At 36.9% G+C, this 24,021-nt stretch overlaps 3 protein-coding genes across 3 annotated transcripts; 1 reads left to right on the top strand and 2 right to left on the bottom strand.

The window, feature by feature from the left end:
- Positions 1-1,896: 1,896 nt before the first annotated feature.
- On the bottom strand, positions 1,897-5,158 carry mrpl54 (mitochondrial ribosomal protein L54). The gene is made up of 3 exons (XM_061976454.2): positions 4,948-5,158; positions 2,225-2,381; positions 1,897-2,157 (listed from the first exon to the last, which is right to left on the bottom strand). Exons 1-3 carry the CDS (start codon positions 5,072-5,074, stop codon positions 2,025-2,027), a joined length of 417 nt encoding a protein of 138 aa, XP_061832438.1. The 5' UTR covers positions 5,075-5,158; the 3' UTR covers positions 1,897-2,024.
- Positions 5,159-9,152: 3,994 nt separating this feature from the next.
- On the top strand, positions 9,153-15,815 carry fam32a (family with sequence similarity 32 member A). The gene is made up of 4 exons (XM_061976234.2): positions 9,153-9,272; positions 12,323-12,467; positions 15,428-15,481; positions 15,568-15,815. The coding sequence occupies exons 1-4, from the start codon at positions 9,199-9,201 to the stop codon at positions 15,634-15,636; spliced, it is 342 nt and encodes a 113-aa protein (XP_061832218.2). The 5' UTR covers positions 9,153-9,198; the 3' UTR covers positions 15,637-15,815.
- Positions 15,816-17,728: 1,913 nt separating this feature from the next.
- Positions 17,729-20,423, bottom strand: fh (fumarate hydratase). Its single transcript, XM_061976233.2, has one exon. It carries the CDS (start codon positions 20,402-20,404, stop codon positions 18,857-18,859), a length of 1,548 nt encoding a protein of 515 aa, XP_061832217.1. The 5' UTR covers positions 20,405-20,423; the 3' UTR covers positions 17,729-18,856.
- Between the last annotated feature and the right edge of the window lie 3,598 nt (positions 20,424-24,021).

Below are 24,021 nucleotides of genomic sequence, written 5' to 3'. Positions count from 1 at the left end.
CGAGTCCACATTTCAAATCGTTTTTGGAAACTGTGGACGTCGTGTCCTCCGGACCAAAGAGGAAAAGAACCATCCGGATTGTTATAGGCGCAAAGTGTAAAAGGCAGCATGTGTGATGGTATGGGGGTGTATTAGTGCCCAAGACATGGGTAACTTACACATCTGTGAAGGCGCCATTGATGCTGAAAGGTACATACAGGTTTTGGAGCAACATATGTTGCCATCCAAGCAACGTTACCATGGACGCCCCTGCTTATTTCAGCAACACAATGCAATGCCACGTGTTACATCAACATGGCTTCATAGTAAAAGAGTGCGGGTACTAGACTGGCCTGCCTGTAGTCCAGACCTGTCTCCCATTGAAAATGTGAAGCCTAAAATAGCACAGCGGAGACCCCCGGACTGTTGAACAACTTAAGCTGTACATCAAGCAAGAATGGGAAAGAATTCCACCTGAGAAGCTTCAAAAATGTGTCTCCTCAGTTCCCAAACCTTTACTGAGTGTTGTTAAAAGGAAAGGCCATGTAACACAGTGGTGAACATGCCCTTTCCCAACTACTTTGGCACGTGTTGCAGCCATGAAATTCTAAGTTAATTATTATTTGCAAAAGAAAAATAAAGTTTATGAGTTTGAACATCAAATATGTTGTCTTTGTAGCATATTCAACTGAATATGGCTTGAAAATGATTTGCAAATCATTGTATTCCGTTTATATTTACATCTAACACAATTTCCCAACTCATAGGGTTTGTAGTTACAATGCAATATGCCATGGAAATACAATGTTAACACTTTTGTACAAATAAGTACAGTTGCACTTGTTTTTTCAAATGTTTATTCTGTAAAGGAATGAGTTAAATGTTTAAAATGACTGGTTAATAGTGCTATTATGAAGTGCAATGTCAGCACTATTTTTTCCCTGCAATTTCAAATGCACTTGTTTTAATAAATAAATACAGCGTTTTAAAAGCATACACAATCTGTGTAAAAATATTAGTATGTGGTTAAAAGGACTTGAAAGGACTCAAAACTCAAAATGCAGGACTTGGGACTTGACTTGAGACTGTCCAGTCTTGACTTTGGACTTGACTCGGGACTTGCCAGTCTTGACTCGGGACTTGACTTGAGACTTGAGGGCAAAGACTTGTGAGTTGCAAAACAATGACTTGGTCCCACCTCTGTTAAATACACAAATAGCACCTGTAACTGACACGGCACTTTTTAATACGGTGCGCCCTATGGTCGAGAAAATACGGTATAGTGGCTCCGATAACGGGAACCGCTTCTCAAAAAGGGATTGGAATCCGTGGAATCGGTTCTTTTCTTATCGAAGCATCGACATCAACCCTAATTAGCATAATGACATACTAAAAAAAAACAACTTCCCAGCACAAACACAATGTTTGTATGGCACAAACAACCAGCCTTTGAAGTGAAGTGAATTATATTTATATAGCGCTTTTCTCTAGTGACTCAAAGCGCTTTACATAGTGAAAGCCAATATGTAAGTTCCATTTAAAGCAGTGTGGGTGGCACTGGGAGCAGGTGGGTCAAGTGTCTTGCCCAAGGACACAACGGCAGCGACGAGGATGGCGGAAGCGGGAATCGAACCTGCAACCCTCAAGTTGCTGGCACGGCCACTCTACCAACCGAGCTATGCCGCCCAAAATGTATATAAATATTCAAATTTCAATTTATTTGAATATTTGCAAAGACAAGAGGTCCAGCTTTGTCTCCACATAAATGCCAAGATGTTGACATTAGCTTAGCATAAATTGACTCACATTGAATTGCGTTTAGCTGTTTTAAATGTCAAATCTAAATCCTACCCACATAATCACGACATGTCAAAGATCTGGTCTTTACAAGCAATTCAAGGATGTTTTACTCAGGGATGGTCAATAAAAAACAATCTTTAATGAATCCTTTTCAACAAATCCACTCACTGCGTCAAAGTCAGCAACATTTGACAGTTGGCTTCATTCAGCAAGATGATACAGAAGTCCAGTCTAGTCTAGTCACGCTAAAACTTCTTCCCTTTCCTCAATCTGTTGTGGCGCCAAATGTTTTCCTTGCGGAGCCGCTTCCAGTACTCCCAGGTGTCTTCCTCCAGCTGGTGAAGCTGGCAGGTAGGTCCCAGGTTGATGTGGAAGAGCCTGGCAGAAGACAGCCAGGAGCGTCAGTGGGCGCACCTTGGAAATAAGAAGGAAGAGGACTTCTTACCACTCTGGATATTCTTCAGGAGGCTTCAGTTTGGGGTCTTCTCCTTGCTTGTAGATGTTGGCCCCCACTGCATAAGTGGTCAGTCGCTCTGGGTCCTTGCAGACTTCTGGTCCTTGCAGCTCATCCTTCACCAAACCTTTTCCTTTGCCTTTGACCGCTGGACCACCAACACTTTCATTATTGCAACACATTGATGGGCTTATAATCATCTCAAATGTCTTAATAATTATTCAACAATTTATTTCCCATGAATTTGTTTTAATACAAATTAATTAAAAAAATAAAATAAAGTGTTTTGTAAAAGTGATAGGAGGCCTCAAAATTAAATTCAGACTTCAAATTGTAAATAGTTTATAATAATTTATTAAATGTATTTTTGTATTTATTCATGTTTTATTTATGTAAAATGTGCTATTTTGCACAAAAAAATATTATTGAACAATTTAATCCCCCTAAATTTGTTTTCATAAAAAGCATGTCTCAAATTAAATTGAAGTTTGATTAAAAAAAGCATAAAAATCGTTTTACATACATACAAAATAGTTTGTATTTTTTTATATAGGGGGCAAGGGGGCATTAAAATAAAACAGGGGCTAAAAATTCTGTTTTCAAATTGTAAATAGTTAAGTTTTTACCTATTAATTTTTTATTAGATTTATTTATTTTTTATTATAAAAATATACATTTTTTTAACAATGTATTACCCATTAATTCATAAAAGTACAGCACATATCAAATTAATTTCAAGTTTGATTAAAAAAGTTCACATCAATAAAAAAATATATAATTATTTATATATTTAATTATTAGATTTAATTATTTATGTTTGTTATTTTGCCAACAAAAAAAACAACTATTGAAAAAGGTATTTTCCCTGAATTCGTTTTAGTACAAAACATGTATCCAATTGAAAACAAGTTTGATTAAAATGTATAAAATCGTGACACATAGCTAAAAAAAAATGCTAATTTGTTTTGTGATAGCAGTGGAAGGGCCCCAGTTTAGCCAGGGGCTAACAATTCAGGTTTCAAAATGTAAATATTAGGTAGTTATTACCTGTTTTGTTTATGTCTTCATATTTTAATTATGTCCAATGTGTTATTTTGCTCAAAAATATGTTTTAAACTATTTCACATGAATTCGTTTCAGTACAAAACATGTATCAAATTAAATTCAGGTTTTTATTTATGTATCTATGTTTTAGTTATGTACAATTTGTTATTTTACACAAACGTTTTTTTTAACTACTTATTTGAAATGAAGCCGTTTCAGCACAAAACATGCATCAAATTAAATTCAGGTTTTATTGAAAAAGTATACCGATTCAATTAAATGTATATATATATATATATATATATATATATATATATATATATATATATATATATATATATATATATATATATATATATATATATGTGCATATATATATATATATATATATATATATATATATGTGTGCGTGTGTGTGTGTGTGTGTGTGTGTGTGTGTGTGTGTGTGTGTGTGTGTGTGTGTGTGTGTGTGTACATTGGAGTGTTACTTTCAAAGGCAAAATTAAAGTATTGCTAGAAACATAATTTTATATGGGACTTTATTGTATTATATGTATAGTACATGTTCCAAAAAGAAAAAAGCATAAAACACAGTATATTTAAATATACTAAATGTAAAAAAGGGAATAAATATTCAAAATAATCTAGTTTGGTTACGCCAACATGAGCGCACCCACAAGGTTGTAAAAGTTTCAACTACAATTCTAAATAAGATGTCAAAAGCAAACTGAAATCAAATACACACAGCTTAAAGATTGATCAATACTTATTTATGATGATTTATCAAAACATAAAAGAAATATACCTGAACAGAACGCTCATGATGGTTACACCAAAAAGTAACGCTATGAATTGCGTTTTTCCAAGTTTTTGGGGCATTTTTATGCTATTTTCAAGCATCTCATTTTTATTATCGTTGATTTTAAATGGTCAAACTAATGCATATTATATATGCATGCCCTAGTAAACAACAAAAAAGTCATATTTATTTTGACTGTTACATTTTGAAGTACATTTGTGCAGGTGGGTGCGAATGTACCCATTACCAGAGCTGTACACCTACAGTATATATATATATATATATATATATATATATATATATATATATATATATATATATATATATATATATATGTGTGTGTGTGTGTGTGTAATAGGGCTAGGGGGCCTCAAAATAAATTGTGCTAATGGCCCAACTTAGCCCAGGGCTTTAAATTCACATTTCAAATTGTAAACAGTAGACTTTTTTAACTCCATCCATCCATTTACTACCGCTTGTAGTTTTTTTTAATTGTTGATTTGAAAAAGGTATTGCTCCCCTAATCAAAAACAGTATTAAATAGTGATTGCAGTGCACAAATATGAAATAAAGACTAAGAAAAAGTGATGTTTTATCAAGCAAGACAATTATTGAATGCAAGGAGGTTGTAAGAAAAAGGTTGTAATACAATGAGATGTTTTATCAAGCAGGATAATGAATTATTGAACACAAGGAGGTTGTAAGAAAGGTTGTAATAAAAAGAGATGTTTAATCAAGCAGGATAATGAATTAGGGAGGTTGTAATAAAAAGAGATGTTTAATCAAGTAGAATAATGAATTAGGGAGGTTGTAGTGACGCTAGCATGTAATGTTGCTAGCTAACACGCACACTTAAGATGTCCTTACTTACCAACTTTCTTCGCATATCCGCAGGCTTGTAGTTTGTTATAAGGGATATTCCTGCGCAGCGTTAGTAGCGCATTGTTTGCAAAGTGTCTGGTTGATAAAGCAAGCCCGACAAAAAAGTGACTAGACATGTTGACTGCAGCTGAGCGATGCTAACATGCTAACATGCTAACATGCTAGTGTTTGACATTCAGCTCCTTCTTCCGGTGCTACTTCCGCTTTGGCACGCCACTGCCAGTCTAAAACTGTACTGCTCTTTCTCTTTAACTTTCTGTGACATCAAATGAAATATTTGACCCGTCTTTTGTAGTAACCTCAACACCTTCTAAATATGTATTCCACGGTTTATTACAAAGCAAGCATTTAATATCAGTTTTTAAAAAAGGCATTTTTAATTGCTACCATTAAAATCCACGAGATGGCGCACGCCATGACAACATGTTCTAACGGTACGCAGCATGGAGCGCTACTGCCTACTGGCGCTGACGAGACGCGGGGCCGCCATCTTGGAGTGGTGATCCGCTCCACTCAGTGCAATTCATTTGGCAGGAGCAATGAACTGTCAGCGCATTTAATTCATTTTACCTCACTGAATACCACTGATTTTCACCACCTTTTTCGTCATACGTGTAGCTATGATAAAGGACACATGTTTTATTATTCATAGTTTGCTTAACAGTAATAGAATATTCTTATATGCTCGAAGTGACCAGATGTCCGAGATCAAAACTGGGAATATAATCCCAGAGAAGGGGGAAAAAAACGGTCAGCTATTTTTAAATTGAAGAAACAATATGATTAGGTTATATATACATGCTACATAAATAATGTATGAATACATTAGATATCTATACATCTTATAGACTGTATCTCTGTTGCTGCAGCAGCAGAGAGTTTATTCTGTCTTGACACTTTGTATTGATATTTTCTATTACATTCTTCCCTTAAATGATCATGTTTACAGTGATTGTTTTATATGTATTTTTGATGTATGTCGCTTTGGATAAAAGTGTCTGCCAAATACTTCTACATAAAGATATATAAACACCTGAAAGTCTTTATATCAGCTAAAACCACCAATCTGTTTCACTGGACTCAGAATAAAACCAAATTCTGTTTTACCCAACAATGTTAGTATTTGAACTTGAAGACTTATTCCTGGTTACAATTATACTGTTAAGAAAGTATTGTCTTATACTTTGCCTAAAATGAGAATGCATCATAATCAGTGGCGGCTGGTGAATTTTCACAAAATACAACCAATAGTACGTTGATGTTAAATCTTACTTGTGAAAAGTAATCCCCCGATTCCTATTTTCAACAGTCCGCTCATTTGAGCAGGAAAACGCTGAACTTGTTTTCTACCTGTCAACTGTCAGTTTAGCATCTTGGTTTTCTACCTGTCAACTGTCAGTTTAGCATCTTTGTTTTCTACCTGTCAACTGTCAGTTTAGCATCTTTGTTTTCTACTTGTCAACTGTCAGTTTAGCATCTTTGTTTTCTACCTGTCAACTGTCAGTTTAGCATCTTTGTTTTCTACCTGTCAACTGTCAGTTTAGCATCTTTTTTTTCTACCTGTCAACTGTCAGTTTAGGCTGCTCGCCGCTCCTCGTCGCCACTTCAAGATGGCGGCCCAATTTCCCGCGTTTTGATTGATTGATTGATTGAGACTTTTATCAGTAGGTTGCACAGTGAAGTACATATTCCGTACAATTGAACACTAAATGGTAACACCCCAATAAGTTCAAGTTTACCTTGAAAAAAAAATTTTACCTTGAAAAAAAAAATTTACCTTGAACATTTTTTTTTACCTTGAAAATCATTTGTTTACCTTGAAAATCATTTTTAACCTTGAAAAAAAATTAACCTTGAAAATGTTTTTTACCTTGAAAATCATTTTTTATCTTTAAAAAAAATTTTTACCTTAAAAAAAAATTTACCTTGAAAAAAAATGTTACCTTGAAAATCATTTGTTTACCTTGAAAATCATTTTTAACCTTGAAAAAAAAAATTTACCTTGAAAATATTTTTTTACCTTGAAAATCATTACCTTGAAAATCATTTTTAACCTTGAAAAAAAAATGTTACCTTGAAAAAAAAATGTACCTTGAAAAAAAACTTTTACCTTGAAAAATTTTTTTTACCTTGAAAATAGTTTTTTACCTTGAAAATCATGTTTTAACTTAAAACATTTTTTTTTAATTTTTAAAAGTTTTTTAATTTTTTTTAATTTTTTTTTTATTTTTGTAATTTTTTTAAAAATGTTTAATTTTTTTTTTTTTTTTTTTTTTTTTAAATTAAAAATTTAAAAAATTTAAAATTTTTTTTTAAATTTGTAAAAAAAAATAAAAAATTAAAAAAAAATAATTAAATTTAAAAAAAAAATTTTATTTCTAAAATATTTTAATTTTTTTTTAAATATTTAACTTTTTTAACTCTTTTAAAACTTTTTTTTAACTTTTTTAAAACTTTTTTTTAACTTTTTTTAACTTTTTTTTAAAAATGTAACCCTAACCCTAACCCTAACCCTAACCCTAACCCTAATCTTAACCCTAACCCTAACCCTAACCCTAACCCTAACCTTAACCCTAACCCTAACCCTTACCCTAACCCTAACCCTAACCCTAACCCTAAAAAAAAATGTTAATTGTTAAAATTGTTTAAAAAAATAAAAACAATTTAAAATTGTTTTAAATTGTTTAAAAAAAAAATAAAAAAAGTTTTTGAAAAATTAACAAATAAAAAAAAAATTAAAAAATTAAAAAAAATTAAAAAAAATTAAAAACATTTTTAAAAAATTAAAAAAAAATTAAAAAAAATTACAAAACATTTTTAAAAAATGTAAAAACATTTTAAAAAAAATGTAAAAACATTTACCTTGAAAATCATTTGTTTACCTTGAAAATCATTTTTAACCTTGAAAAAAAAATGTTACCTTGAAAACTGGTGGAGACTAGATAACTGGCAGTCTCTCCATCTTTTCTCGCCATGGTAACATGTGATCCATATGCACTGTGTGCTGTCTCTGTCCCTCTTGATAGATAGATAGATAGATTGATATATATATATATATATATATATATATATATATATATATATATATATATATATATAAATATTTCTTATATAATTTCTATATATATATATATATATATATATATATATATATATATATATATATATATATATATATATATATATATATATAAGAAAATACTTCACTTTCAGTGAATTCTAGCTATATGTATATATATATATTTATTTTATTATATATATATATATATATATATATATATATGATTCAATTAAATTTATATATATATATATATATATATATATATATATATATATATATATATATATATATATACACACAGTATATATATATATATATGAAATACTTCAGTATTTCTTATATATATATATATATATTTATATATATGAAATACTTGACTTGGTGAATTCTAGCTGTAAATATACTCTTCCCCTCTTGGCCACGCCCCCGCCCCACCCCGACCACGCCCCCCACCCCCCACCTCCCGAAATCGGAGGTCTCAAGGTTGGCAAGGATGTGTTACCATTTAGTGGTCAATTGTACGGAATATGTACTGTACTGTGAAATCTACTAATAAAAGTTTAAATCAATCAATTGAAGTCCACTGGATCAGTGGTCCCCAACCACCGATTGGTATTGGGCCGCACAAGAAATAAAAAAATAAAATAAAAAATAAATAAATATACATTTATTTATTTTTTTATTAAATCAACATAAAAAACACAATATATACATTATATATCAATATAGATCAATACAGTCTACAGGGATACAGTCCGTAAGCGCACATGATTGTATTTATTTATGACAAAAAAAAAAATAATAATTAAAAAAAAAAAACATAATCCCGCCCCCGGTCCGTGGGACACATCTTCAAGCGTTGACCTGTCCGTATACCGGAGCTACAAAAAGGTTGGGGACCACTGCACTAGATGGCGCACGCCATGACAACATGTATGCCTATGCCTACCTTCTATTGTCAAGCCGAAGAAGAGCATTTTTAATTGCTACCATTAAAGTCCACTAGATGGCGCACGCCATGACAACATGTATGCCTACCTTCTATTGTCAAGTCGAAGAAGAGCATTTTTAATTGCTACCATTGAAGTCCACCAGATGGCGCACGCCATGACAACATGTATGCCATTGCCTACCTTCTATTGTCAAGCCGAAGAAGAGCATTTCTCAGCTGATGACGTCATGTCTTCCTACGACACTGTCCAGAAAAGTGCCCTGAAAATAAAAGGTCTCGGAGTCATTTCTTCTGGGAAGAAGTAAGTAAAATGCGTACATTGCTTGTTGAAGTAGCATTTAAAGTGTACTTGTTCGAGGCAGTCCTTTCACTGCGTTATATTCAGCTGTTAGCCTTCATGCTAGCTACACAATAAGCTACATAAAACATCAAACACAGAAAGGAAGTTGTCATAAATAAATAAATAAATAAATACGTGCAAAGTGCAACAGTATTTTCCGACAAGATCGTACAAAATCAGCCATTTTCGGGATGACAAACACTGTTTGCGTCTGTAATTGAAGCAGATATATTGGCAATATTTGTAGGTCCCAGTACCAAAGTATACTTTTCAAAATACAACAAATGACGAACAGTTTTATTATTGCCTTTATTTTAACACACACATACATTAAACATACGTTTCCTACTGCAATCATTTAGGATGTTTTGTCATTATAGTGAACATACTGGACAACTTCTCTTTTAGTAGTAAGTATGTCTTACAAAAGATCCTTATTTTGGCTGCTGACATATGCAGTAACATTGTATTATTTTGTCAACATTATGAGGGACAAGCAGTAGAAGATGGATTATTAATCTACTTGTTCATTTACTGTTAATATCTGGTTACTTTCTGTTTTAACATATTCTATCTAATCTGCTGTTAAAATGTATTAAGCACGTATCTGATACTTTACATATGTTTTGGGTGTTACTACAAATTTTGGTATTGATACGATACACAATACCATATTTTTCGGACTATAAGTGGCAGTTTTTTTCATAGTTTGGCCGGGGGTGCGACTTATACTCAGGAGCGACTTATGTGTGAAATGATGAACACATTAGCGTAAATCCATCCATCCATCCATCTTCTTCCGCTTATCCGAGTTCGGATCGCGGGGGCAGCAGCTTAAGCAGGGAAGCCCAGACTTCCCTCTCCCCAGCCACTTCGTCCAGCTCCTCCCGGGGGATCCCGAGGCGTTCCCAGGCCAGCCGGGAGACATAGTCTTCCCAACGTGTCCTGGGTCTTCCCCGTGGCCTCCTACCGGTTGGACGTGCCCTAAACACCTTCCTAGGGAGGCGTTCGGGTGGCATCCTGACCAGATGCCCGAACCACCTCATCTGGCTCCTCTCCATGTGGAGGAGCAGCGGCTTTACTTTGAGCTCCCCCCGAATGACAGAGCTTCTCACCCTATCTCTAAGGGAGAGCCCCGCCACCCGGCGGAGGAAACTCATTTGGGCCGCTTGTACCCGTGATCTTGTCCTTTCGGTCATGACCCAAAGTTCATGACCATAGGTGAGGATGGGAACGTAGATCGACCGGTAAATCGAGAGCTTTGCCTTCCGGCTCAGCTCCTTCTTCACTACAACGGATCGATACAGCGTCCGCATTACTGAAGACACCGCACCGATCCGCCTGTCGATCTCACGATCCACTCTTCCCTCACTCGTGAACAAGACTCCGAGGTACTTGAACTCCTCCACTTGGGGCAAGATCTCCTCCCCAACCCGGAGATGGCACTCCACCCTTTTCCGGGCGAGAACCATGGACTCGGACTTGGAGGTGCTGATTCCCATCCCAGTCGCTTCACACTCGGCTGCGAACCGATCCAGTGAGAGCTGAAGATCTTGGCCGGAGGAAGCCATCAGGTCCACATCATGTTTAAAAAGCAGAGACCTAATCCTGCAGCCACCAAACCAGATACCCTCAACGCCTTGACTGCGCCTAGAAATTCTGTCCATAAAAGTTCAGAACAGAATGGGTGACAAAGGGCAGCCTTGGCGGAGTCCAACCCTCACTGGAAACGTGTCCGACTTACTGCCGGCAATGCGGACCAAGCTCTGACACTGATCATACAGGGAGCGGACTGCCACAATCAGACAGTCCGTTACCCCATACTCTCTGAGCACTCCCCACAGGACTTCCCGGGGTACACGGTCGAATGCCTTCTCCAAGTCCACAAAACACATGTAGACTGGTTGGGCAAACTCCCATGCACCCACAAGGACCCTGCCCAGAGTATAGAGCATTAGCGTAAAATATCAAATAATATTATTAATCTCATTCACGTAAGAGACTAGACGTATAAGATTTCATGGGATTTAGTGATTAGGAGCGACAGATTGTTTGGTAAACATATAGCATGTTCTATATGTTATAGTTATTTGAATGACTCTTACCATAATATGTTACGTTAACATACCAGTTGGTTATTTATGCCTCATAGCCCGATTGTAGCTGAGATAGGCTCCAGCGCCCCCCGCGACCCCAAAGGGAATAAGCGGTAGAAAATGGATGGATGGATGGATAACGTACACTTATTCAGCCTGTTGTTCACTATTCTTCATTTATTTTAAATTGCCTTTCAAATGTCTATTCTTGCTGTTGGCTTTTATCAAATATATTTCCCCCAAAAAATGCGACTTATACTCCAGTGCGACTTATGTATGTTTTTTCCCTTCTTTATTATGCATTTTCGGCCGGTGCGACTTATACTCCGGAGCGACTTGTACTCCGAAAAATACGGTAGTTTTCAAAATATTTTTTGATAATAAAAAATATTGTAATGTCGGCGGTGGCACGTGTGTTAGTGCATGTGCCTCACAATACGAAGGTCCTGGGTTTGATCCCTTTCTTTCTGTTTGGAGGTAGTTTGCATGTTCTCCCTGTGACTGCGTGGGTTCCCTCCGGGTACTCCTGCTTCCTCCCACCTCCAAAGACATGCACCTAGGGATAGGTTAATTGGCAACACTAAATTGGTCCTAGTTTGGCGTGTGTGCGTGTGTGTGTATTTCACCCGTGTATTAGTCTAATATCATTATTTATCATTATTTGCATGCATGGTGGCACAGAAATAGGCAGCAGCGAGAGTATAACTACAACATTTTATGGAGAAAAAACCCCCCATTTATAAATCAATTAAGAGTCGCTTATTTAACAGTTATGAATGAATACACAAGTAATAAAAACTGGACATGAGTAAGTCATGTTTATACATTTTTATTAATTAAATAGGAGCTGGAGCCTTTTTTAATTTGCATCTTTCAGGATTTGTATAGTAACCAGTAAGATGTGCCATTCAACAGGAAGAAAAAGAAGGAGAAGGAGAGCAAGCATCGCATGGAGCAGGTGGTGAGCGGTCAGAACGAGGAGGAGGGCAACGCCACAAAGGCCTACATGGACAAAAGGACGCCTGCTCAGATCGCCTTTGACAAGATGCAAGAAAAGAGGGTGTGTATCCAAACTCAACCTATGATGAATATGTTTATAAACAGTAGTGATGGGTTGATGAGGCGTCATGAAGCGTTTCGACACATTGCAAAACTGTATTGATACTGTGTCGATACTGTGTCACTAAATACTGACATCTGCTGGACATTAAAAATCCCTACAGGCAACCTATGGACCGACTCAACTGACACTGATTTGATGCCCTAGTACAGGGGTCACCAACCTTTTTGAAACCAAAAACTACTTCTTGGGTACTGATTAATGCGAAGGGCTACCAGTTTGATACACACTTTAATAAATAAATATATTGTCATTTGTAAGTTACACGTAAGTGTGATTTAAACAAGAATAGCTAAATAAATACATTAATATATATAAAAAAATTGGTATTTCTGTCTGTCATTCCGTCGTACATTTTTTTTTCCTTTTACGGAAGGTTTTTTGTAGAGAATAAATGATGAAAAAAACACTTAATTGAACGGTGTAAAAGAGGAGAAAACACGAAAAAAATTTAAATAACATTTTGAAACATAGTTTATCTTCAATTCCGACTCTTTAAAATTCTAAATTCAACCGACAAAAAGAAGAGAAAAACTAGCTCATTTGAATCTTTTTGAAAAAATTAAAAAAAGAATTTATGGAACATCATTAGTCATTTTTCCTGATTAAGATACATTTTAGAATTTTGATGACATGTTTTAATTTGGTTAAAATCCTATCTGCACTTTGTTAGAATATTTAACAAATTGGACCAAGCTATATTTCTAACAAAGACAAATCAGTATTTCTTCTAGATTTTCCAGAACAAAAATTTTAAAATAAATTCAAAATACTTTGAAATAAGATTTAAATTTGATTCTACAGATTTTCTAGATTTGCCAGAATAATTTCTTTGAATTTTAATCATAGTAAGTTTGAAGAAATATTTCACAAATATTCTTCGTCGAAAAACCAGAAGCTAAAATATTTATTATTCTTTACAATAAAAAATAAATAAAAATTACTTGAACATTGATTTAAATTGTCAGGAAAGAAGAGGAAGAAATTTAAAAGGTAAAAAGGTATATTTGTTTAAAAATCCTAAAATCATTTTTAAGGTTGTATTTTTTCTCTAAAATTGTATTTCTAAAAGTAATAAGAAGCAAAGTAAAAAATAAATGAATTTATTTAAACAAGTGAAGACCCATCCATCCATCCATTTTCTACCGCTTATTCCAAGTGAAGACCAAGTCTTTAAAATATTTTCTTGGATTTTCAAATTCTATTTGAGTTTTGTCTCTTTTAGAATTAAAAATGTGGAGCAAAGCGAGACCAGCTTGCTAGTAAATAAATACAATTTAAAAAATAGAGGCAGCTCACTGGTAAGTGCTGCTATTTGAGCTATTTTTAGAACAGGCCAGCGGGCGACTGATCTGGTCCTTACGGGCTACTTGGTGACCGCGGGCACCGCGTTGGTGAATCCTGCCCTAGTATATACAATAATATAAACCAAGTCATTGTATTTCAATTATTTCATATCTTCATTTAAATAAAAATATATTTGTATCTTTTTTAGATACAGTCAATAAATAATGTGAACATGTATCATAACATGGAAATCTAAGAGAACGTGTTGTGGATGATTGTGGACTGGGAATTGTTTTAATGTTATTTTTTTACACATTTTTATTTAAAAAAAAAAAGTTTTTCCGACGTATTACATTTTAGACGATTTCTCTTCTTAGTTATTATTTCTCCGGCTGTAGAAAAGAGCCGCTCACAGGGCACAGAGGAGGCGACACAGTTGGCGTATCGGTCACGTGACCAAAACAGCTCATGATCGGTCACGTGACTTTCTAAAAGCGGTACGCGCACCGACACAGGGTTTTGCTCTATGAGCTCGACGCATGCGCCGATGCATCGGTGTTGCCGGACCCATCACTAATAAACAGGATTTAATAACAATAGGAAATAATAGGAAATGTCCGAAATGGGATAAAGCAGTGGTCCCCAACCACCGGTCAGTGGATCGATTGGTACCGGGGCCACACAAGAAATAAAAAAATAAATAAAATAAAATACATGATTTTTTTTTTTTTTTTTTTTTTATTAAATCAACATAAAAAACACAAGATACACTTACAATTAGTGCACCAACCCAAAAAAAACCTCACTCCCCCATTCACACAAAAGGGTTGTTTCTTTCTGTTATTAATATTGTGGTTCCTACATTATATATCAATATATATCAATACAGTCCGTAAGCACACATGATTGAGCCTTTTTAATTTGCACATTTTTCAAGCGTTGACCGGTCCGCAGTTACAAAAAGGTTGGGGACCACTGGGATAAAGGACAAGTGTTTTGGGGCTGATCCGGATCTTTTCTACCCCGTTACCTTCCGTTTATGCTACCAGCCTCAACTTGTGTGTTAGCAAAGACCCCATTTCTTTCATTCCGCTATAGATAGCTGGAAAAGTTATGAGCGGATTTCAATCAGACCTTCAGAAAATGGAACAAGTGATTACATTTTGGGGCTGATATGGATCGCTGTCTGGATTCAGGACTTAAAAAAAAAAAAAAAAAGGCCTGACGGAGGTCTGCGCTCTAGGAGGACTTGTTGTCATTGTAGTCAAAACATACACAGAACTGATCACAGCACCTCAAATATCAAGTGGCAACACAAACATTAAAAAAACACACAGAAAACGATGTCAGCAAAGAACAAAATCATGAAATATCAGCCATTCTTGTTATGTCCATGCACAAGGAAAGAAATGGATTTATTTTTGCTGCTGCTTTGGTCCAAAAAGGGGAGGAGTTAAGTTGCTGAACACTTTGATAGCATGTAAATGAAAAATGTCAAAACTTTTAATTGTGGTCACTATGTTTTTCCTGGTGTGTTAAAAGTTGTGTCCAAGTGCGAGTTGTGTGGTAGTACAACATTAGCAAGCATTCCTTGTCTTCTTCTTTCTCCACAGCAAATGGAGAGGATTTTAAACAAAGCGTCCAAGACACACAAGCACAGAGTGGAAGTAGGCCGTCACACATTTCAAACCACTCTTTCATCAAACGTATGAAGAAAGGCGTCGACTAACCTGTCCTTGTCTTTTTTCTGCAGGACTTTAATCGCCACCTGGACAACCTGACGGAGCATTATGATATTCCTAAAGTCAGCTGGACCAAATAAGTCTTTTGTTTTATTTTGGGCTTGTTTAATGTATTTACCATGAAAAGTGGCTTACTGGGTCAGTGTATGTTTTGGTCTTTGAATTTTCTTTTCTTGAGTGGGAATTGAAAAATAAAAAGCGATTGGTTTATTTGAATTTTATTTTGAAATACAAAAAAAGAATAAAATTGAAAAACAAAGGGTGATTTTCATTTTACAAAGTCAGAAATGCAGGATGTGACACCGCATTATTCTTTTCGGGTCAATCTGCGGTCATGTCTTTAAATAGCAACAGAACAAAAACATCGGTTTTTGGTCGTTTTTTTTTTTTAGTTTTTGCTGACCAGTGATGTTTATTTTTGGTATATCAAATACAAAATGAAAAATACAATGTTTTTAGATCTAGTTATTGCTTTTAATCAGTTTTTTCTTTGGTCATTAATTTTCTTTTCATGAATATTAAGTAAAAAACGATTGCTTGGTTTGAATTTTATTTTGAAACACAAAAAATAAACTTTAAACTAAAGCCGTCTTTTTTATTATCGAAAGGCAATAACTCCAAAAATGAAAATCGGCGGGGAAGAAAAACGGGCCCAAAACATGAATACTTTTTTTTAACACCGGAACCGGAAGTTGATAGGTAAAGACGACACCACGGACTGGTCTGTAGAAATAAAATAAAACAGTTTGGTGTTGTATCGTTTGTCAGTAAAAATATGGATCAATTACATTTGATATATAAACGTTTGTCAGTAAAAATATGGATCAATTACATTTGATGTATAAACGCAGGATACAACAACATCATTTCCCCTGCAGTCTTGTCTTTAGATGGCTACTTCCGTTCCCCGTGTCACAATAAGAGAAAACATCTGCTTTTGCTGACTGATCATTTTCACTTTCGGTATATATAAAACCTTTTTAGATTTAGTTGTTGCTCTTTGGTTGGTGTATTTTTGGTCCTTGTTTAGATTTTATTTCGAAACTAATGACATTTTAAGGCAAACAAGTATTTTTCAGCGTCAAAGAGCAATAACTATACATCCAAAAAACGGATGACTGATGTTGAAGAAAATCCATCCATTTTCTACCGCTTAGTCCCTTTTTGGGGTCGCGCGGGGCGCTGGAGCCTATCTCAGCTACAATCGGGCGGAAGGCGGGGTACACCCTGGACAAGTCGCCACCTCATCGCAGGGCCAACACAGATAGACAGACAACATTCACACTCACATTCACACACTAGGGCCAATTTAGTGTTGCCAATCAACTTATCCCCAGGTGCATGTCTTTGGAGGTGGGAGGAAGCCGGAGTACCCGGAGGGAACCCACGCAGTCACGGGGAGGACATGCAAACTCCACACAGAAAGATCCCGAGCCCGGGATTGAACCCAAGACTACTCAGGACCTTCGTATTGTGAGGCAGATGCACTAACCCCTCTGCCACCGTGAAGAAAATCAGCAGAAAAAAAAAAACCCGGACCAAAAACATGTTTTTAATTGTCCGACACTGGAAACGGAAGTTGATAGTTCAAGACAAAACCACGGACTGGCTTGTTGAAAGGAAACAAAAGTTTAAAAACAGTTTAATCATGGATCAATATATAAAGGCAATATAAAGCAATTATTTCCCGACAGGTCAGTCTTGAGATAGCTACTTCCTGTTTCAATATTTGAAGATTTTAACGAAAATATAACATATTTACTTTTATTTTCACAGTGCTAAAATATATTATGTTGCCTGACTTGTCCAGGGTCAAATGCACCCGGGATAGGCTCCAATAAAGATAGTCACTTCCGCTTCTGAAACATTTGAAAACACTTGTTTGAGGTAGGCTCCAGCGACCCCAAAAGGGACAAGCGGTAGAAAATGGTCGGATGTTTTTTTCCGTTTCTGCTGACTTCCATTTTCATCATATGAAATATAACATGAAAATACAAACCGTTTTTAAGAAAACAAAAACCTGTTACTCTTTGGCCTTTTTTTTTTGTATTTCAAAATAAAATTCAAGTAGGATTTAGTTTTTCAACAACAATAACCAAAGTAAACATTGATCTTACTGCAGCATATTTGCTGTACTGTTTTCCAATGTTGTTATAATTAAAAGAACACAAGTTGGCGTTGCTTTGTTTATTAATGCTGTGAACCACAGTCCAGTTGGAGACCATTAAGGATGGCACGTGATATTAATCCCATAAAAACACTTCACTTTTGGAGCAGGCAGACTGTGGAGCAGCTGCATGACCTCTGGTTTTACCCCCCCTCCCCAGTCATGATCATTAGGGCCCGCATGGCCCATTGCATAAGGACTCCCACAGGGAGTCCTTATGCAATGGGACATAAGGACCTATTGAATTTGTAAGGTTTTATTATTATTATTATTATACCGGCCGCCTCTTTGAGCTGCAATTTGACCCACTTAACATGCTTCAAAACTCACCATATTTGACGCACACGTCAGGACCTGCGAAAATTGCCTTTTGATAAAAAAAACCAAACCCCAAAAATAAAAATTGCGCTCTAGCGCCCCCTAGGAAAAAAAAAACTAGACTGCCTGTAACTCCCACTAGGAAGGTCGGAGAGACATGAAACAAAAACCTCTATGTAGGTCTGACTTACACCTACCTTTCATAATTGTACATTCTCGGGCTAAAATCAACAGGAAGTTGGCAATTCCCCCTTCAAGACAAAAAAGTAATAAAAACAGACACTTTTGCCTCTTTGAGCTGTAATTTGACCCCCTTAACATGCTTCAAAACTCACCAAACTGAACGCACACATCACGACTGCCAAAAAGTGTGATCTAATAAAAAAACCTAACCCCAAATCTCAAAATTGTGCTCTAGCGCAATTTTTTAATAAAACACACAAAAAACTGCTCCTCGGATGAAAAAACTGACAAAACTGCCTGTAACTCCCACTGGGAAGGTCGGAGAGACATGAAACAAAAACCTCTATGTAGGTCTCACTTAGACCTACATTTCATAAACCCCCAGCAAAAATCAACAGGAAGTTTGCTATTCCCCCTTCAAAACAAATTTTTTGTAAAAACCGGTCACCTTCCTTCAAAAACTATCTCCTCTGAGCGCGTTTGTCGTTTCGGCTTCAAACTAACACAGGTGAGGGATTAAACCCTTGTGATTAAAAGTATAGATGGGCATTTTTAATTTCACTTGAATCATTTCCCCCAGCGACCCCACACACTCATAAAAGTGATTGATTTCCGTGCCTTTATTGTGTTGTTCATTTGGGTCCCAGCATGTCGCTGGGCTTCACCCACTGGTCAAACTGCTCCTCTGTGAGGTATCCCAGCTCCACGGCCACCGCCTTCAGCGTGGAGCCCTTCTTGTGCGCCGTCTTGGCGATGGCGGCCGCCTTGTCGTAGCCGATGTGCGGGTTGAGGGCGGTGACCAGCATGAGCGACTCGTTCATCAGCTTGTCGATCCTCTCCTTGTTGGCCCGGATGCCCGCCACGCAGTTGCGGGTGAAGGAGACGGAGGCGTCGCCCAGCAGCCGCGCCGAGTTGAGCACGTTCTTCACAATCATGGGCTTGAAGACGTTGAGCTCAAAGTGGCCGTTGCTGCCGCCGATGGTGACGGCCACGTGGTTGCCCATGACCTGGGCGGCCACCATGGTCATGGCCTCGCACTGGGTGGGGTTGACCTTGCCGGGCATGATGCTGCTCCCGGGCTCGTTCTCCGGGAGGATGAGCTCCCCCAGGCCGGAGCGCGGCCCCGAGCCGAGGAAGCGGACGTCGTTGGCGATCTTCATCATGCTGACGGCCACCGTGTTCAGGGCGCCGCTCAGCTCCACCAGGGCGTCGTGGGCCGCCAGGGCTTCGAACTTGTTCGGGGCCGTGACGAACGGCAGCCCGGTGAGGGCGGAGACGGTGGAGGCCACCTTTTCCGCAAAGCCCACGCGCGTGTTGAGGCCCGTGCCGACCGCCGTGCCTCCGGCGGCCAGCTCGTACACCCTGGGCATGGCAGCTTTGATGCGTAGGATGCTGTAGTTGACCTGCTGCACGTATCCGCTGAACTCCTGTCCGAGCGAGAGCGGCACCGCATCCTGAGTGTGCGTGCGGCCGATCTTGATGATGTCTTTAAACTCCTCCGCCTTGGCCGCCAAGGCGTCATGGAGCGTCTGCAGGCCGGGCAGCAGGACCTGATGGACCTCGGTGGCTGCGGCAATGTGCATGGCGGTAGGGAAGGTGTCGTTAGAACTCTGGCTCTTATTGACGTGGTCGTTGGGGTGGACTGGGTCTTTAGAACCCAGCTGCCCTCCAAGAATCTCAATAGCTCGGTTGCTGATCACCTCGTTGACGTTCATGTTGGTTTGCGTGCCGGAGCCGGTCTGCCACACCACCAGAGGGAAATGGTCGTCCAGCTCGCCCGACGCAACTTCATCCGCCGCCTGGCAAATGGCGTCGGCTATCTTGGGGTCCAGGCCGTAGTCTTTGTTCACCACCGCCGCCGCTTTCTTCAGGACGCCGAAGGCTTGGATGACTTGAAGCGGCATTCTCTCCGACGGTCCTCCGATCTTGAAGTTGATGGTGGACCTGACCGTCTGGGCGCCATAGTACTTGTCCGAGGGGACCTTCAGCTCGCCGAACGTGTCCCGTTCCACTCGGAAGCCCGAGCTGGCCATCCTGCACGCGTTACTTATTGCACCTTTGCACTCGACGCCAACTTGCTGCAAAGTCCGGAGGTTGTAGTTAAACCGCTGGAGGCGTCCGAAAGAGCGAAGCATGGCTGCTGCACTAGAGGTGAATCCGGAGGACGTCAACGCTGACATCAACGCTGCTCCCGAGCTGCCATTGGGCCGACGGGAAGACCCAGCTTACGGCAACCAATAGAAGAGGAGCATGGGTGGTATTTCCTGGTCAGTGACCAATCACAGGAGGACATTCAATGCTTATTTATAAAGTGACACGACTGTTTCCGGTTTACCTATTTTTATTTATTTTTTATTTTTTGACAACATAAAGAGGGACTTTAATTGTTTTTAATCAGTTCCATTCTTATATAAGTACATGTTTTGAACCGTTATACATTCAGTTATTCTTCTCTCTGTGGTTATGGCGCACATAATAATCAGATTCATGGAAAGCACACAAAGTAAAAAAAAACATTTCCTTAAAGGGTGTGTGCGTGTAGTAAACTTACAAAGAAATGTTTTAGCTGTCACAAAAAACACATTTATTGCTATGTTTACGTTGATAAATAGTTGAATATATTTCTGTGCGCTAACCCTTATTGAGAATGCGGTTGTTTTTAATTCTTTTTAAAAAACCTTTTTGTTTAATTTTCTCTATTGCGTGCATGTGTGGAACAACACCGGGGACCCTCTCATCGGTTATACGGGCGGTTGCCATGGTTACGAGTCACGACAAAACAAGACAATCGACACGGGGGAGAAAAAATAAACTACTTCCTGGTTTCCGGTTTACCCTTCGAAAATATATTCCAGTTGATTGACGTCATTTTATACATGCCTTATATATTTGAATATTGCCTATTCGTAAATATATTCTTATGACAACCATTTCTTTAAAATATGGATATTTTTGTTTATTTTTTACGTTCATATGGTTGCCATTTTGAAAGGTTTGTGGTTGTATCATATTGTTGAAATAAAATTTTGGAAAACCAACAAACACGCTTTATAATTTTATAAAACTCACTAAACATGACACTTTTTAGGTAAGATAGAAGAGGAGCATGGGTGGTATTTCCTGGTTAATGACCAATCGCAGGAGGACATTGTATTTTGATTAATTGATTGATTGATTGAAACTTTTATTAGTAGATTGCACAGTACAGTACATATTCTGTACAATTGACCACTAAATGGTAACACCCCAATAAGTTTTTCAACCTGTTTAAGTCGGGGTCCACGTTAATCAATTCATGGTAAATGGTCATTTATGAAGTGACATGACTGTTTCCGGTATATTCTTCAAAAATAAATGTGGACATTTTTGTTTATTTTTTACGTTCATTTGGTTGCCGTTTTGAAAGGTTTCTGGTTATTTTGAATGTGAGGTTGTATCATATTGTTGAAATAAAGTTTTGGAAAACCAACGCTTTATAATTTTATGAAACGCACGACACCGGCACTCAACAACCAATAGAAGAGGAGCATGGGTGGTATTTCCTGGTCAGTGACCAATCACAGGAGGACATTCAATGGTTATTTATAAAGTGACATGCATTTAAACCAAGTTATTTTGAATGTGAGGTATCGTTGAAATAAAATTTTGGAAAACCAACAAACACGCTTTATAATTTTATAAAACTCACTAAACATGACACTTTTTAGGTAAGATAGAAGAGGAGCATGGGTGGTATTTCCTGGTTAATGACCAATCGCAGGAGGACATTGAATTTTGATTAATTGATTGATTGATTGAGACTTTTATTAGTAGATTGCACAGTACAGTACATATTCTGTACAATTGACCACTAAATGGTAACACCCCAATAGGTTTTTCAACCACGTTAATCAATTCATGGTAAATGGTCATTTATGAAGTGACATGACTGTTTCCAGTATATTCTTCAAAAATAAATGTGGAAGTTTTTGTTTATTTTTTACGTTCATTTGGTTGCCGTTTTGAAAGGTTTCTGGTTATTTTGAAAGTGAGGTTGTATCATATTGTTGAAATAAAGTTTTGGAAAACCAACAAACACGCTTTATAATTTTATGAAACGCACTAAACTTGACACTTTTTAGGTAAAATATAAAAAAAATATCCAATATTCTTCAAAGAAGCCTGTGACATATTTTATTTTATGCAATATTTGACATTTTTAATATTGTGACTTTCACATTGGGAGAATTTCGCACGACACCGGCACTCAACAACCAATAGAAGAGGAGCATGGGTGGTATTTCCTGGTCAGTGACCAATCACAGGAGGACATTGAATGGTTATTTATAAAGTGACATGACTGTTTCCGGTTTACCCTTCGAAATTAAATTCCAAATGACTGACGTCATTTTATACATGCTTCATATATTTGAATACTAGCTATTCGTAAATATATTCTTATGACCACAATTTTTTTTTTCAATATGGATGTTTTTGTTTATTTTTTACGTTCATATGGTTGCCGTTTTGAAAGGTTTGTGGTTATTTTGAATGTAACTTTGTATCATATTTTTGAAATAAAGTTTTGGAAAATCAACAAACACACTTTATAGTTTTATGAAACGCACTAAACTTGACACTTTTTAGGCAAAATATTTAAAAAAAATACAATATTCTTCAAAGAACCCTGTCAAATATTTTATTTTATGCAATATTTGACATTTTTAATATTGTGACTTTCACGTTGGGAGAATTTCGCGACACCGGCACTCAACAACCAATAGAAGAGGAGCATGGGTGGTATTTCCTGGTCAATGACCAATCACAGGAGGACATTGAATGCTTATTTATAAAGTGACATGACTGTTTCCGGTTTACCCTTCGAAAATAAATTCCAAATGATTGACGTCATTTTATACATGTTTTACATATTTGAATATTGGCTATTCGTAAATATATTCTTATGACCACAATTTTTTTTTTAATTGATTTTTCTGTTTATTTTTTACGTTCATATGGTTGCTGTTTTGAAAGGTTTGTGATTATTTTGAATGTGAGGTTGTATCATATTCTTGTAATGTTATAAAACTCACTAAACATGGCACTTTTAAGGTAAAATGTTCAACTTTCTGAAAAAAAATCCAATATTTTTCAAAGAAGCCTCGCACTTATTTTATTTCATGCAATATTTGACATTTTTAATATTGTGACTTTTACGTTGGGAGCTGTCTTTAGGCGAAAGTGAAGTCTGGATACAGTAATTGGCACGACACCAGCACTCAACAACCAATAGAAGAGGAGCATGGGTGTTATTTCCTGGTCAATGGCCAATCACAGGAGGACATCCAATGCTTATTTATGAAGTGACTTGACTGTTTCCGGTATATTCTTCACAAATAAATGTAAACCGATTTACGTCATTTTATACATGCTTTACATATTTGAAAATTGGCTATTCGTGGATATATTCTTATGACCACCATTTTAAAGAAATGTGCAAGTTTTTGTTCATTTTTTACGTTCATGTGGTTGCCGTTTTGAAAGGTTTCTGGTTGTTTTGAATGTGAGGTTGCATCATATTGTTGAAATAAAGTTTTGGACAACAAACAAACACGCTTTAAAAATTTTTTACACTTTTTAGGTAAAATATTTTTTTTAAATCCAATATTCTTCAAAGAAGCCTGTCACATGTTTTATTTTATGCAATATTTGACATTTTTAAATACTGTGAAGTCCGGCACTCAACAACCAATAGAAGAGGAGCGTGGGCGGTATTTTCAGACGGGATGACCAATCACAGGAGGACATCGAATAGTTA

This window comes from Nerophis lumbriciformis, linkage group LG14 (assembly GCF_033978685.3).
Source record: "Nerophis lumbriciformis linkage group LG14, RoL_Nlum_v2.1, whole genome shotgun sequence".
Lineage (NCBI taxonomy): Eukaryota > Metazoa > Chordata > Actinopteri > Syngnathiformes > Syngnathidae > Nerophis > Nerophis lumbriciformis.
The sequence above is the reverse complement of the archived record's forward strand: the minus strand, read 5'-3'. Positions and strand labels throughout refer to the sequence as shown.

What these genes read in the sequence shown, in the direction of transcription:
- fam32a (XM_061976234.2), top strand. Translation starts at nt 9,199, where the DNA reads ATGTCTTCCTACGACACTGTCCAGAAAAGTGCCCTGAAAATAAAAGGT. An exon ending in ACAAGATGCAAGAAAAGAGG is followed by an intron (nt 12,468 to 15,427) that starts GTGTGTATCCAA and finishes CTTTCTCCACAG; the next exon opens with CAAATGGAGAGGATTTTAAA. An exon ending in CACACAAGCACAGAGTGGAA is followed by an intron (nt 15,482 to 15,567) that starts GTAGGCCGTCAC and finishes TTTTTTCTGCAG; the next exon opens with GACTTTAATCGCCACCTGGA.
- fh (XM_061976233.2), bottom strand. Translation starts at nt 20,404, where the DNA reads ATGTCAGCGTTGACGTCCTCCGGATTCACCTCTAGTGCAGCAGCCATG.
- mrpl54 (XM_061976454.2), bottom strand. Translation starts at nt 5,074, where the DNA reads ATGTCTAGTCACTTTTTTGTCGGGCTTGCTTTATCAACCAGACACTTT. An exon ending in CGGATATGCGAAGAAAGTTG is followed by an intron (nt 2,382 to 4,947) that starts GTAAGTAAGGAC and finishes TTGGTGGTCCAG; the next exon opens with CGGTCAAAGGCAAAGGAAAA. An exon ending in CCTGAAGAATATCCAGAGTG is followed by an intron (nt 2,158 to 2,224) that starts GTAAGAAGTCCT and finishes GTCTTCTGCCAG; the next exon opens with GCTCTTCCACATCAACCTGG.